Source organism: Anser anser, assembly GCF_964211835.1.
Source record: "Anser anser genome assembly, chromosome: 6".
Lineage (NCBI taxonomy): Eukaryota > Metazoa > Chordata > Aves > Anseriformes > Anatidae > Anser > Anser anser.
This window is the reverse complement of record NC_139726.1, coordinates 40,256,451-40,273,134: the sequence shown is the minus strand read 5'-3', so window position 1 is coordinate 40,273,134 and position 16,684 is coordinate 40,256,451. Positions and strand designations below refer to the sequence as shown.

At 35.2% G+C, this 16,684-nt stretch overlaps 1 protein-coding gene across 5 annotated transcripts in view; it reads right to left on the bottom strand.

The window, feature by feature from the left end:
• SGO2 (shugoshin 2) overlaps window positions 1-16,684 on the bottom strand; it is a 30,723-nt gene that overhangs the window by 1,481 nt on the left and 12,558 nt on the right. The window contains exons 3-14 of one of the 5 annotated variants that reach the window (XM_083842545.1): window positions 16,569-16,676; window positions 15,702-15,821; window positions 15,059-15,154; window positions 14,845-14,949; window positions 13,859-14,004; window positions 12,522-12,697; window positions 12,068-12,145; window positions 11,122-11,195; window positions 10,487-10,722; window positions 7,925-9,940; window positions 3,603-3,750; window positions 95-2,719 (exon numbers count right to left, since the gene is read on the bottom strand). In XM_083842545.1, coding sequence (XP_083698671.1) covers window positions 2,614-2,719; window positions 3,603-3,750; window positions 7,925-9,940; window positions 10,487-10,722; window positions 11,122-11,195; window positions 12,068-12,145; window positions 12,522-12,697; window positions 13,859-14,004; window positions 14,845-14,870 — 3,006 coding nt within the window. In that variant the 5' untranslated portion in view covers window positions 14,871-14,949; window positions 15,059-15,154; window positions 15,702-15,821; window positions 16,569-16,676 and the 3' untranslated portion in view covers window positions 95-2,613. Of the gene's footprint in view, window positions 1-94; window positions 2,720-3,602; window positions 3,751-7,924; window positions 9,941-10,486; window positions 10,723-11,121; window positions 11,196-12,067; window positions 12,146-12,521; window positions 12,698-13,858; window positions 14,005-14,332; window positions 16,677-16,684 lie in introns of all 5 variants that reach the window. The other 4 variants (XM_083842546.1, XM_083842547.1, XM_083842548.1 and 1 more) reach the window with 4 other exon arrangements.

The window sequence follows — 16,684 nt, the reverse complement described above, 5'->3', positions numbered from 1 at the left end:
CAGTGGTAAACTATTAAATCTAAAATAAATAAATAATTAAAATAAACATGAGAAAAAAAATTACTTTGAAGCTATAGAAAGAAGTCTAAAGTACCCTATTCTCTTAATTCCTGCGACAGGTACAGAGGTGTTTTAATCTGGAATATTATGAGCTGTTTTAACATCAATTTTTCCCAGCAAGAGCTTCTAATGTATCAATTTACCTAGAAGAAGCACATTCAGTGAAGACTCAACAGACAATGTAACAATTTATCTAGTGCCTAAAATGAGTGACCATTTTGTAAAACAAATAAAAGAACCAGATCTTAGATGATAGCAGAGTAAATGATATCCCTGTATGTAACATCAACTTGAGCAACAAAAGCTGTTGGGATGGAGAAAACAATGAAACAAGGACAGAAGCAACAGTGATATGATTTCAGAATTACTTCAAGTAATTTCTGCTCATCTTCAGGCCACTTTCTTTATCTTTTGTTATTCTGAAAGTTATCTGTACTAAACGGAATTGAAGAAACTAAGGCATAAAGTCTAGGCCTTACAGTTTTATTGAAAATTACGTGAAATACTATAGCAGTCTAGCTGGTAGTATCTGAGACTATGTAGAACAGCAGGACCTTCACTGAAAAAAAGAATTGAGACAATCTCCAAGAAGATTTTTTTTTTCCAGAGAAAAAAAGCATGTGTTTCTTTTTCTAGCTCTCAAACCACAGACAATAAAGACAAAACCATAAAAAAATAAGAAAAAAAAAAAACTGCATTTTGCTGCTGCATTGCCAGCAAAGTACACAAGTTGTAACAGATACTTCTTTGGATTTCTAAAAAAAAAACATGACATACCTAATGATGTTGATACACGGAGAGAAGGCTAGCAAAAGTATTTCAATTAAAAAGGAAAAAATTATAAACTGTGAAGAAAAAAATAATAGTTAAAAAAAAGGAAAGAATGTATAATATTGTAATTCTTTCTTTAATAATATTGAATTAGGACAGAATCTATCATTCCATCCATTTCTGCACCTCTTCAAAATGATTTTGCTAATGTAGTGACATACACGGTACATTTCAGAATGAAAAAGACTGTTTTCTGAGAATTCTGAAAAAAAATTGCTGTCAAAAGCCCTAAAAAATTGAGGTAAAAATCGTTTACTGTTGTCCTCACACACACCAAGCTAATCACCTCATTATAGAAGGTTATCAGCTCAATTCAGCAAGATCCCCCCTACATAAATCCATGCTGAATACTCTCAACATCTTGAGTCTTTAACATGTATGGAAATGGTTTCCATGAGGATTTTCTCCATCACCTACCTAGGTTCCAACGGAAGCTACAATGAAATAGTACTGCTTGTTTTTTTTGTTGTTGTTGTTGTTTTGTTTTGTTTTTTTAAGTAAGCAATGTATGCATTATAAATTTAAGAGTACTAGTTACTTAGAGGTATACCAAATCAGATCAAAGGTCAAACTTTTCAAAGAAATGGCCAGTCTCTTAAGGTTTCAATAATGAATACCCTTAGAAAAGGTATAAAATGGCATTTCTGGTAATTCCTCATGTATTTTTCTTCCGTTAATTAGAGTGATCAATATTTAAACCCATGTAAACTAACAACATCTACTCCTGTTGTAAGGAATTCCTCAGTTTAACTGCATATTGTGTGAAGGACCACTTTCTGTAATCAAAGAAGATAATTTATTTGCATCTCATTAAAAATGAGCTTTGGAACCACTTTGGTTCGGAAGTGAACCTAAACCTTTATCCAATGTAATCCATAAAAGTTGTCTAAACTGTGAGCTACAACCTGTGGCTGACTGCATCTACAACTCAGATAATCCCATAAAATTGTTTGTCTGATGACAATATGTTACCAAATGCAGAAGTGATTGATGAGGAAACAGAAGGGAAATAATATAGAAACCTGATAGCTGAATGATATGATGTGGTTGTAGTATTTGTCACATTATCACACTCTCAACTGGAAACTCAGCACTGCTTTGTCTGAATGCTATTTACTACTGAATTTCTACTGCAATGCTATATTCTTTCTAGTTGCCTCTGACACATATGCAGGACACTGGGTTTCTGTCTAATGTTCCTAAAAATAAGAACTCATTCAAATTTTAATGATTCTGCCAAAAAGCAAAACAAAACAAAACAATTATCACAAAAGAACTTTTTCCATCAGTTTCATTAGATTTACCAAAGCTTGGGATGCTTGGTCTGATCCAGCTAGCATTGAGAAATGATTCTGCTCATGGTAAATATGAAGAAATCACAGTAAAATTTCCAAATGTGATTTATTTTTATTGTCATAGAAACTTACACTTTTCTTACAAATTAGTAAGTGCTGCAAACCCTTTGAACCGTTTATAAATTACAGACCAAAAAAGTAAAACACAAGAATGGAGTCTAACCTGCATTTGCTTTCCTTAGTGAAGAATTCTGTGTCCTTTATACAGGGAATCCTTTCCAAGAAATTTCACTTTGGAAGGCTTTGTTTTACCTCTATCAATCAAAACCAAATAAGCATTCTATACTACTAAACTACTTTTTTTTTTTTTGAAAAAAAAGTACCCATTTTAGAAGTACTGTTCATAAAGGCAATTCTCCCGTCTTCTTCAAATAATTTTTGATTTACTTTTAAAACTTCTTCTATTTTTTACTTTATAAGCTGGGGAATGCAGAAGTTGTGTATCTGTAAACTGATCCCCATGCCTTAATTTGCTGTAAACAAAAGAAATAGAAAACACCATATAAAAATCACCAAAAAATCTATGCAATTATAATAACAATTCCAAATGGTAAATACTCTCACTGAAAATTTAATACACTAAAGAAATTAAATATCTGGAAAACAAATACTATTTTTCAAAATAATGCTAAAAGTCTTGGTCTTGTGTGTCGTGTGTATCATATAAACATGCATACTCATAACTCCTAGAAGACAAACATAAAAAAGGACAAACCAAATATGTAGTAGTATCTACATGGGAGAGAACGCTTGAAAATAAAACATAAATAGAAGACAAATCTAAAATCCCAACTGAAGATATGGGATATCTTTTCAAAATCTTGGAAATATTGTGCCACTAAATTCAGTAAGAACACTGACATAGGTATCTAACTATCAAATTATAAAATGTTAAACTCAAATGATTTCTTACATTAGATATAACAATATATGTATCATCAGACATAGCTATATTCTTACTTAGTTATAGCAAAATCAATGAATACCATAATGTTAGTACATACATTATCTTCCACTTGACAATGCTACAAGGACTTTATTATGGCAAAAGTTTATATTTAAGATTTACAATTATACACCTCTAAATGGGTTTATGTCATTATAAACATTAAGAATTCATCATTATTCGCTACTAGAATAAAACGTTAAATAATAAACTGGATATATTGTTGCCTCTAGCACCTGAAAACCCTGACACACTAACAGGAAACGTTTTACATCAACACTGTAGTATTCTTTCACTCCAGTTTGCAAACAATTTTTTTTAAAAAGATTTTGGGGGTTTTAATAGCAAATCTTTATTAAGTTACGTTCTAGAAGTAAATACAACCCCTGCTCTAATTTACAGATACTTACCATCTTAGACCAGGTTCTTTGTAGCAAATAGTGGGTCCTCCTCGTCTAACTGGTGCTGCTGAATTTTCTTCTAAAACTTTAGGGCATGTAGGTAAAGAAGTATGAGAACATACACTAGTATTTGTCAGATCTTGAAAAGCTGTTCTCCCTGTGAATATAGCAGTTTAGATGTTTCATTTCAAATATTTTTTGAATCATTAAGTACATTTTCAATTCATCATTATTTTTTGTTTTTATTTCTTAATTCAGGTATTTTGGTCACTGTTCTTCCTCTGAAAATGTTCTGCGAGGAATGGTACATGATCAAAGGAAAGGGAACTACAACAGCTTTCAACCTATCCTACTTTGGAGCTGTTTGAGGTCTACCATGGCTCTTGGGACAGAATCAAGGGACAGACTCAAATACCAGAAACACTGTAATATGCAGCTGGCTGCTTAAGACTCCACAAAATTGTTAAAGTAAAATTGCACACATCTCATTGCCTTTAATGCAGGGGGAGGGAATACATGTATAACCTGAAGATCAACCTGAACAAGGGTAATCTATGGGTGACTACATTTTTCAACTTTGTTCCTGCTCTATGAACATGTGTGCAAAATGAGCACAGCAAGGTGATTAAGTGAGGATCCTTGTTGTCAAAACTATGTACTACAGAATTATTTACAATGCCTTGTATTTTGAATCACTGCACATGTCAAAGAGGAATACTCTATTAAGAAGTAACCAACCTTGGTGGAAGAAGCCCTGTGTGTCAATTTCGTGTAATATTTTAAGATCAGCTCAGAATGCCAGACTAAACATCAATACTTAATTTGGAGACAAATATTTAGATAACTTGGGAGAAATATTGAAGTTATTATATCAGTCCATGTATGGAAAAATTCTAAACTATTCATAGTTCACAGCCTGAGAAGCAATAAGATTTAATGCAGACATCAATCCAAGATAAAATCAATACAGCCTTAATCTGTATGCCTTAAAAGTTCTTCCAAGAGCACGCATTCTCCACTAATACAGATCAAATCTTAAATTTACTGCATCCAGATGAGAACATATTGGATGCAGTTTTTCAATGGGACTGAAATGAAAACTCTCTTATTTTTACTTCTTGAGCTTGAAGTTTTTACTCACCTTAAATTCTGATGCAGAAAATGCATGCTAGTGATCACACAGAGGAAATTCAAAACACACACCAGATAATGATGACTTTTCTGTTGTACTTATCTTAAGACTAGTAAATTATACCACTGAATATATATATACCTGCTAAAAAATGAAGATTTTATTTTGTATAATAGCAACTGAATATCTTGTACATTGTAGCACACACAAAAACTCTGAACTGATGGCCATGCTGGTACCACTGAATTACCATTGTCCTGTAGAAGAATTCTTTGCTGAGATCAAATGAAATATATCAGTGGAGAAGACCAACCATTTTATAAATATTTTTTTTGAAATATATTAAGTAGAGACACAAAAATCAAAGATTCTTTATTGGATTTCTGCTAATTTTTCTCCTAAGTATATGAGACATATTAAAGTGACTTGGGCTGCTTGCAGGAAGTTCCTCCTGATTTATGTAAGCAAAAAGAAAACCATTGTCTTTTGAAGGAATTAAGTTGATTAAGGAAGTTCATCTAGTTTAAAGGAGAGGGATCTCCAGCCATTAAAAACATCTCAAGTTTAGCTGCCTCAAATCAATCTTGATGTGGACTAGTTTTAAAGTGGAAGTAAAATGTTATTCCAAGCTTTTCCTAAAACTTAAGGTTAGAGATCATTTCAGTTTCTTTATGACCAGAAGAATTTTGAGACATCTATGAGTATAAATTATTTAGGCAAGCTGGATGCCTTTGAGGTTAAAAACTGGCTTGATAGCCGGGCCCAAAAGAGTTGTGGTGAATGGAGTCAAATCCAGTTGGAGGCCGGTCACTAGTGGAGTCCCCCAGGGCTCAGTACTAGGGCCAGTCCTCTTTAATATCTTTATTGATGATCTGGATGGGGGAATCGAGTGCACCCTCAGTAAGTTTGCAGACAACACCAAGTTAGGTGCGTGTGTCGATCTGCTCGAGGGTAGGAAGGCTCTGCAGGAGGATCTGGATAGGCTGGACCAGTGGGCTGAGGTCAACTGTATGAGGTTCAACAAGGCCAAGTGCCGGGTCCTGCACCTGGGGCGTAACAACCCCAAGCAGCGCTTCAAGCTGGGATATGAGCGGTTGGAAGGCTGCCTGGCGGAGAAGGACCTGGGAGTATTGGTTGATAGTCGGCTGAATATGAGCCAGCAGTGTGCTCAGGTGGCCAAGAAGGCCAACAGCATCCTGGCTTGTATAAGAAGCAGCGTGGCCAGTAGGTCTAGGGAAGTGATTGTCCCCCTGTACTCGGCTCTGGTGAGGCTGCACCTCGAGTACTGTGTTCAGTTGTGGGCCCCTCGCTACAAGAAGGACATCGAGGTGCTCGAGAGAGTCCAGAGAAGGGCAACGAGGCTGGTGAGGGGTCTGGAGAACAAGTCTTACGAGGAGCAGCTGAGGGAGCTGGGATTGTTCAGCCTGAAGAAGAGGAGGCTCAGGGGCGACCTTATCACACTCTACAGGTACCTGAAAGGAGGCTGTAGCGAGGTGGGGTTTGGTCTATTCTCCCACGTGCCTGGTGACAGGACGAGGGGGAATGGGCTAAAGTTGCACCAGGGGAGGTTTACGTTGGATGTTAGGAAGAACTTCTTTACTGAAAGGGTTGTTAGGCATTGGAATAGGCTGCCCAGGGAAGTGGTTGAGTCACCATCCCTGGAGGTCTTTAAGAGACGTTTAGATGTAGCCCTTAGTGATATGGTTTAGTGGAGGACTTGTTAGTGTTAGGTGAGAGGTTGGACTGGGTGATCTTGGAGGTCTCTTCCAACCTAGACGATTCTGTGATTCTGAGTGTGAATATTCATGTTCACATATACATAACTGTACAAAGACTTTCGTTACAGGAGACTTTTAAGGTATATTTAAGTACAGCACAAAGTAGTGATGCAGAAGAGCTGGCATCAGAATTGATGACATTTCCTGGCTTTCTTTTAATTCAAGACATGGTCTTGTATGTAGGATGAAGAATGAATTGGTTTTTCAGCTCTGCTTAAATGGACAAAGATCAAACGATTAGTTTGCTTCTTTTTATGACAGTAGTCTTTGATACTACTGATCACAAGGGTTTACTAATCTAATATTAAAGCTAATAAAAATACAGGATCCTTTTTCTACCTTCCAAAGAAATTTAATATGAGAAGCTATAACTGCAGAATAGCAGGAGTAATACCTTGCACAGTGTTCTAATTCTGCCAGTACTCCTGTTCTAGGGTCATGTAAAATAAGAGATTTTTTTTCAGCCAGTATCCTAGGGTTTAAATGAAGCAAAAGCAGGACTTGCTTAATGGCTTGGGATTCCATTTATTTATTTGAGCCAGGAAACTGGCTATGTGTTTGGACATCCTTAGGGACAGTGAAGTAAACAGGAATTTGTTGAAGAGGAAAAAAAAGTTTATAAAATAGACCCTTCATACTAGGAAACTTCCAAGCTATATTTTAAAGCATATTTAAACTCCAAATAGTCATACATTCCTTTAGCTCCTTTACAGTACTTTCACGTATGACAAGAGAATCTAACTTATCTTCCAGACCACACTGAAGTGTTTTTTTTTGTTGTTGTTGTAGTTGTTGTTTTTCCTCAACTAAATGCATCTTATTCAAAATAAATAAATAGGCTGTCAGATGAAAGTTTGCTCATAGGTAGATTCTAGAGAACACCTGATCCAAGCTTTTTTTTTTTTTTTTTAAGATCTCAAAATTCGTGTAGATTTGCAATATTTTTAAAGAAACAAAAATGAAACCTGTAAGTCCAGTTAATGAAAACAGCTCTTGCATCTGTTCTCCATTTCTGACGGCAACAATGTACTTCACTCTTACTTCCCCTTGTATGAAACTACCAAGTTATTTTATCTTTTTATCCCTACCTTTCTGAATCCTACCACATTCTCTTGCAAAATGAATACAGGCTCCAAATATAACTGCTCCTCAAGAATGCAGACTAACTTATCTGTATGACAAAATGCTATCTTGGAATATATTACAGTATATCATAGGAATATTAGTTACCACAATTTTAAAACCTATTTTGATTGATAAATGAATCATTTTAGTGATTTTCAGCCTTCCCTTTTTCACTCCTGTTTTATCCACTGTAATCGAGAAATAAGAATAGGATAGTATTGAGAGAGCATCTTACCCCAATTCCAGACAGAAACTAACTCAAAATGCTATTTTTTTTCCCTTGTTCATGTACTTACCATGACCAGGTGTCAGAGTCTTTTCAAAAGTCTCTTTAGAAATATGATCCAACTTTTGCTCTGCTTTCCCAATATCCAGTGCTTTGTCTTGATTATTCTTCCCCAAAATTTCAGAGTTTCTCTGCATAGAGAAGTTGATGGAAGAATGGAATTTAGGGTTATCAAGAGCTTGGAGCTCCAAATTGGAAAGATCTTCCTGGAATAGGCTTCCTGTATTTAATGACATATCCTTAGAAAAATCTACAGGTATGAAATTTAAATATTCTGATTTTTCAACTGTAGGCTTTAATTTGCTCATTAAGGAATCTATTTTATGAGGGACTTCGTGGTCATCCAAAATGTTCAGCTGTCCCTGATCAATACGCCTGAAATAATTTTTTTCTGGTCTGGTCTCCATAATACCAGAAGTAAAGCTCCCTTTGTTCTTTACTTGATTATCAGGAGAATTACTAGTGTTAGGGGTTTTGCATGTCACTGATGAGGAATCTACCCCCTTTAATGCATTAACATTGTCATCAACTTGTTGTGTAGAGGCTTTAGCCTGTGGTATATTCATAGCTACACCATTCTGAGTAATTAAAGCTACCTGAGATTGCTGAGTTTCAGTTATTTTATTTCCATGAGCAGCCTGGGTGCACAATGCATCCTTATTTTTTAATTCTTCACTTTTGCAAAGCGGGAACTGTGTAAGATCTTTTGTTGGCATTATATATGCTTTACGGCTAGCCTTTGCCAATGTACGTTTTAATCTGCCTGGTGAAAAATTACTACTGTTTCGGTGTGCTTTCTCAGTAATTTTATGAACACTATTATTTTCTCTTTGTCTGTTACTACCCTTTTTGTTGCATTTACTCTTTATAATATTCTTCTGGTCTTGTTTTTTCTTGCTGTCATCTTGGCACCTCTCTGTTTGAGACTTTTTTGAACCATTTTGTCCATACTGCCCATTTTCCACTCCACAGCATTTTGCTGTGATTATTTTAGAAGGGTTTTGAAGGGGTTTCCTGTTTATTTGTGGTCTGATATGCTTCTCATTTTCACTTAGAAATTCCTGCTGCAAAGGTAATACATTAGAGGTGTTATCCTGAAACAGTAAACTTTCAGCACAATAAACTTGAGGTGGGATCTTGCTATTAGATGAACCTGAGTCTGCTTTTATTTTGCTTTCCAATTCTTCAGATGTTTCTGAGAAAGTTTCTTTATTTTTCTCTTCTTGTTTTCTTGGATGCGCTAGTTTAACTAGGCATGTCCTTCTAGTATCTCTAGTTTTACTTGGACAATTTTGTGCTTCATAATAGTCATTAGTATTTGGCAAACTCTGCTTCTGTAAAGATTTCTTCGTAGGTTGCTGTTCTGTCTGACTTTGGAATAGCTGAGTTTGTGACTCAGTAGTTTTTGAAACTTTTCTCTTGTCAGCCCTGGCGTGCCTTTCTTCTGCATACAAATCTGAACTGACTTCAGTCTTGCTTTTAATTTTCTCTTTATCACTTTTAAAATATTTTACTCTTCTGAAATTTCCCAATATTTTATCAGAATTGGCATTATTGTTTTTATTTTGATGTAGTTTGTCTTTTGATGTAACTGTGAGCAGCTCACCTGCATCACTGGCAGTCAACTCCATATCAGCATCATATACAGTTTCTTCAGGTTTAGCCTTGTCAAAAAGCAGCATTGACTTAAACTCTATCTTACCTTCACTGTTAAATTCAAGAGGTGAAGGAATAATGTGAGACAATCCACTTGAGCTTTCCTGCAAATTCATGTAATTGGTTTTGCTGCTGCTACCATGATGATGCATATCTGAGATACATTTTTTATCAAAATCCTTTATATTAGGTTGAGGTTTTGACCTATAAAGTGCTGCACGGTTCCTTCTTTCAGGCACATTTCCACAGAACGGCAATGAAATATCATTATTTTGTTTTATAAGCTCCTCAGACTGTCTTAGAGATTGAGTTTTATTGATATGAGTCATGAATGCACTATTGCAGTTTAGTTCTCCGTGTAAATGATTTTCTGCAAAGAAGAACAGAAATTTCAGCAGCTTGGGGAAAGAAGGAATATATTGGTCAGAATAAGATACATTACAAGTATGGAAAATGACAAACTGCATTTTTCTACTGAATACACACATTCTGTAGTTAGTCCTTAAAAATTCAGTTAATTACAGCTAGGTTCCCATTTTACCAGACTTGGAATTTTGAAGTTAGATATAAATAAAAATGTATTTGTTTTCTATGAGTGCTGCAGTTATTATTTTGTTATCTTATCAAAACTTTATCCTGTTCACATTAATTTTGTTATAGGTTGGACTAGACAATCTTAGAGGTCTATTCCATCCTAAATGATTCTACGATTCTATGAATTTAATCTGTGTTATTCTACAAGAGATTGTCAGGACATCTCTATGGGTGACCATTCTATTTTTGATTAGTTTATTATAGTTCAGGAATCTCACTCTATCTTCTGTATCATACATCAAATTATGAACTATTAAATACTAAATCTCAGTTAGCTCTAAAAAAAAATGAAAAAATTACCTGTACAGAAAATATATCTTACCTTCTAAAACTATATTTTTGTCATTGTTTGTTTCCACCTTGTCTACTTCATTTATCTTTTGATTATTCTTATCAGAAGGCAATGATAATGCAAACTTGACTTGATCTGAATGCATTTCCTTTGACAAAGTAGTGGTACTTTTAGAAGAATTTGTTATTTCATACACAGAAGGGCTACCCTGCTGTTTTCCAGTAGATGCTGTGAGTAAAGGAAGCTTCACTGGCAATTCTACAGATCTGAAAAGAGGGAATTTTACTGTGAAGATTTCATTATGTTGTATGCTATAACATTCAATTGTTTAAAACAGTCCTTTAGTTATGTATAGAAGCAGAAAACAAGAACTCAAGCATGAAATGCACTTTACTTCTGGTACTATCCAAGGGGAAAATGTATTTTTTATGATACAGAATCCATTTTGTGCTGGTGAGATCCCATGAAGAAGCAAATTACTCAAACACAGGTTTGCATACCACTATCTTCCCTAATCATTCCATGTTGCAAATAGTAATTTCTGAATGAGACAAAATTATTTCTCACTACCTCAAAAATATCTAGAACATACAAAGATTAATTGTAAAAACATAAAAATAAAAACCTACAGACACTTCACAGCTGCCATATTGAATACAACTTACCTAGCTGACTGAGACGTACTCTTCAACTGGTCATCAGTACAGTTACTTGGACCATCTGTCAGAGTAAGAAAACTCTGAAGATTCATTCAAAAGAAAAGCAGTGAGGATGTAGAAACCGCTAAATATTCTCTTATGTGTTATTAGAAATATCCACGGGAAACATACAAATTAATAGGCGAAAAATAGAAGTACTGCTGAAAGGTGCATGATATTCACTGCTTCTGCGATTATAACTTTTGCAGATAAGACACTTGTATAAAAATATGCAAAACCTAAAACATATTTCTTCAAGCACACACAACAGCTCTAAAGAAAAAAAAATTTGTAGCAAAACTTATCAAAATCTTCAACCTACTCACACCCCAAAACAATGTATAGATTTTGTTCATACAGATACAATTAATGCAACAAAGTGCATTAGGTATATAGATGCATCCAACAATGCTAATGCTATGCAACTTTTTAGAACAAATCATAAAAAACAGAGTTTGGTAATACCAGACAGCCATAGTAAAACAGAAGATAATCACGTAACTATAATTTTGCCATGACACAAGGACCAACATAGTCTATGTTTTCTGGTAAGGTTTCCACATTCAAGGTTTTTATTAGACTAGCATAGTTCATCCCAGCATTCAGCAACGAAGACAAGTAGTTCCTTGAAGAATGCCACCTACTGAAGTACTATGCAACTTTTTTTTTTTTTTTAAAGTTATGTGACTGCATCAGGTCTGATACACAGCTTTTAGATTCTTTGTAAACAAGATTAACTCCTAAATTCTTAATGCCTGCACCAGTAAAACACCATTGATTTAACTGGACCATTGCTGCACCCCAAAGCAAACAACAGGGGTAAATGTTTTAAAATGAATCTGATTCCAACATGGCAGTCATTTAGACGCTTTGAAAATATTATCCTGGAAAAATTGTTCAAAAAATTCCTTACCTCAGGAAGACTGCTTATTTCTATTGCAGCTAAAAGGTTATCATTCAAAAATGCTTCTATTTCTACAAGAGTTTTATTCTGCATACAAAAAGAAAAAGTAATTCAAAGAAAGCATTTTAAATGTCTTCCTTTCGTAAAGAAAAGATATAAGGGTAAATATATTTGCTGTAATTTTCAAGCTCATTTAAGGGCTAAAACCAATTTTCAATAGCTTTAAATACAAAAGTGAAGCTGACAGTATAATAGCTAAGGACAAAGATATACTGACTGACAAAATAGTACAAAAATTAAAGAAAAATTAAACATGAACAATGAATTGTTATGAGATGACACAACTTCATAAATCTGAGATGTAAATGTTTCAAATCACCATTTTAAGGAGCAATATTATGTTTCCAAAAAGGATGAAAGCTCGGTTTAGCTGATGTAGCTTTAAATATTATTTGTAGCATACCAAACAGCTTAGTTTCCGATGAAGCAAGGTATTATGAAGCTGCAGCTTTTCTACTTCTTTCTGAAGAAAAAGCTTCTCCTTCTTCAACTTCCGAGAACTTTCTCTCTCTACACTCAAAGCCAGAGCTAATGCTTTATTATTTTGTTTTAAAGATACTTTAAACATTGATGAGTTATCTATATGAGGAAAAAAAAAAAAGGTAATTTCATTTTCAACAGCTTCATTTCCAGGCCCTCTTTTTACCTACTATCACTATAGAATAATATTTTTATCTATATGTTTTGACACAACAGTAGCAAAGCCTGACACTTTTTAACAAAAACTGTCATTCTGAAGACTACTCTGTGTCAACTTCAAGTTCATTTCACACATGGATTCTGTTCTGGTCTGGATTTATTTATTTATTTATTAAAACAAGGGTATTTTAAGAAAAAAATTTAAAATGGATAGTTTTCCAGGCATGACAACATTTCCAGCTTTCTAAAAAAATATATATATTTATTTATATATTTATATATTTATTTATATATATATTTATTTATATATTTATATATATATATAAAAAGTTCAAACATTTTGAGCAAAAACATGTTTCAGCAAGAAAATAAGCTTTACGTTAGAAATACACTGCCTGCTGTCCTAATGAAAACCTGCCTACTCGTATCTGTTACTGAACCTTTTAAGAACTTTTTTTTCCAGTGATGCAGCATATTATCAAGATGAACATTTTGTCTCATGTTCATAGTATACACAGAGTTAGCTTTAACTCTGAAATAAGACAGAGATAAGCCTGGCCATACTGTTTTACAGTACCAAAAGGAGAAAGGTGAGCTTGAAGTCTGCTACAGCTACTTTTATTCATTGTCTTATGCTATTACTTCTGTGACCTGTAACCCAACAATCAAAATTAGTATTTAGAGTCTTCCTTGATTCTATAAGTGCCTCAATGAAGAATTTTATATAAATCCCATTTTGCAAATGGGAATTTTATGTACTATACTATTTCAACTATGTAAGGTCATTGATCTTACTCTTTTTGGTACCTCAGTTTTTGGATGTCAGAGATAAATAGAACATGGATGTTAGAAATGCACTTGAGTGTGTTCTTTATAAAACGCTAGCATACCAAAGAGCAAACACTGAAAATATTCAGAGAATTAGATAAATAATCAACATACAATCACGTGTTTTAACCTTCAGACTCTCCTAAAATCCTCAACATACATTTTTAACAGCAGCGATTCAGCAAATCACGTTAAATACAATTGCTATTACTTTTGAAGTCATACACTTTAAATATAGTAAAATGGCTTCAGTTTTATTTTAACATGACTTACTTAATAATTTAGTTTTGATTTTAGATGCCAAAGAAGCATTCAGTTTTGCAGTTTGTGATGTTCTATCCCTCTTCATACACCCTTTAACAGCATCTGAAGTGGTAGATAACTTAGCAGTTGCTTGTTTATCCATCATAAAGATCAACCTGCACATTATCAAGAGGAATCCCCAAATGATACGTGATACTATTTAAATAGTAAGTTGCATTATCTCTTATCAGGATTTATTATCTATAAAGTTGAGGAAAAATCACCTCAGACTTCACTTTTGTTCAATGAATTCAAACAAGTTAACGATTCGTTCCACAAGATTTAAGTCACATTATCACAGTGGCAAAAAATCGAACTAACAAATATGACAACTTAAAAGGATGACAGATTTTTGTTTTTGTCCATTCCCTCAAGTTATCTATCCAAATTTACGCTTAAAAGTAGAGGTTAAAAAAAAAAAAAGTTCCACCACTTGACAATCACCTCTGCCAGGACAAATTTTAAGCACAACCTTTTAAACAAACCGCGTCAGAAAAACTACACATTTGAGTACACAGCAAGAGGGACCTATCCGCAAGCTCAGGCGGAAAAGGGCCAGAGGACCCCGCAAACCGCTTGTTGGAGGCAGGTCCCGCTGCCAGCCGCCCCTCGGGGCTCCCTCGTCCTCGGCGCTGAGAGGCTGCGCGCCCGCTCTCGCCTCGCCTCAGGGGTCGCCAATGGCTGCGCGAGCCCCCGTTGGCGGACAGCCGTTGCGCCGAGCCGCTCGCGCCCCCCCAACCGCCACGGAGGTGTGGGTACGGGGGTAGCGCGTGGCGGCGCTGCCGGCTGGAAAACGGCCCCGCCTGGAAGCAGCGTGACGGCGGCCTGCAGGCTGACCCGTCCTCACAGTTTTACCCCCCATCCACTGAATGATATAAAGAGTTATTTAGAATGGAATCATTGAATGACAGCTGAATAAAACGATACATGGAAGCCAGAGCAGGTGGCAAACTTACCGGCCAAAAAGTTGTCGTATATACATTGTAACATTGAGAATAATTAAGGTTCTGTGATCCAGTAATTATCACGAAAAAGATTATCATGTGCTAACATTCCATGTGCTATGAAGTAAATCAAAGGAATCAAACAATAAGTATCAGTAGCATTATAGAAAAAAACAACCTTATGTAACTTTAAGAACAGAAAGACAATTACATTAATATAATTTACCTCCTTTTGCTTTCCAGAAGGTATTGTTTTCCTGTGGATCCAGTCATGACATTTCATTCAGTTGCACCACAGTCCCAACTCCTAAAGAAGCAATCACTAATTTGATTGCAGTTAATATTTATGTCAGAACTGCTGACAATAAACTTAAAACATCAAAAGTTGTGTTTCCACCTGTGGTCATACTTTCCTTTGAACTTTGCTGAGGAACTCCCACACTGTAACATTTAACATTTAAAAATCTCCAGTTTATTGACAGCTGCTCAAAACAGGGAAGAGCCTGAAACTGCCACGTTTCACAGCCTACATACCCTAAATATATATTAAGTGCAGAAGTCTGATTTTCAGTCATTTGTGATCCTATGACCAGCCTTTAAATTGAGTAGAAATGAGAGGGAGAAAGGAGACAGATGCAGACAAAACTGTTTTAAAAGTACTAACCATGTGGGAAGTGTTGGACTGAATTTGTATCTTAATAGATATCTACACATCCATCTCTGAGAAAGATCTTAGTTGAGGAATTAATCCCCTGGGGTCTAGTAAAGCATGAGCTATGACTAAAGAACTTTTGTGGGGAAGATTATTCAGAACAGCTTGTCCCCATGCAGATTTTCTGATGTCCAAAAAGACTCAAGCTCACACTTACAGCTTTTCCTGAAATTATAGTATTAATATTTTCCTCTAATCACATTCTTTCTTGCAAAAGTTTAATGAAAATTTGTTTCTTAATGCCTCTTCTCTGTCAAATTTGACCGAAATTGATAAACTGAAATGCAAACATATAGAGGATGAATTCGTTAGTCTGGCTTCCTTTGGAAAGTAGTCAAAAAGTCCCCATGTTTGTATACCAAGAACATGCAGCTCAAAATGCAGTTTGCTTGTGCAGCATGCTTCTATACCAAGTACTTGCATTTCTAAGCTTGAACAGTAAAAATATTTCTGACGGTGAAATGTGAGGTCCAAAACTTAACATTCACATGTATATTGCTTTTGTATATTAACTGAAAGCATGTATACTGTTCTGGACTCTCAATTCAGAAACACTGACTGGAAGGAACCTCACTCAGAATTTCTGAGGAAAAAAACAAGCCTGCCTGAAGACATAAACAAGCATGGGAAGCTACATCTTAATAAGGTGAATGTTTTAAAGAGTGTGAAAGACTGGATGCTGTCACTTAAATTACTTTGCAACTTGATAATGATGGATACATTTAAGTTGCAGATGCTATGTATGAACCGTTCCCAGTAAGTATGGGACAACACACATTATGTCCTTTCTAAAGATACAGTTAGAACAGACACCATTATTCCACAGAAATAATCTACTATGTATATTTCCACTTATTTTAGAGGAAGTCTAACATCCAGCAATTATCAGTCTGTATCATAATTCAGTGTCAAGTTGTAACTTGTGTGCTTACTAATTAATTAGGCACCAAACATTAAAGAACATAATTTCCTTCATCTTTCTGGTAAGAACCTACAGGCCAGAAATTCAAGCACCTGTTCTGACCTGGCTTCTGGGTACTTCTGTAGCAAAGTCATGTTCAAAGAGCACATAGGATCCATGGCCCCCACATAGTATTTTCTTCCTTTGCTGCACCTGTTGCATGCTGAGTTGCTAAGAAA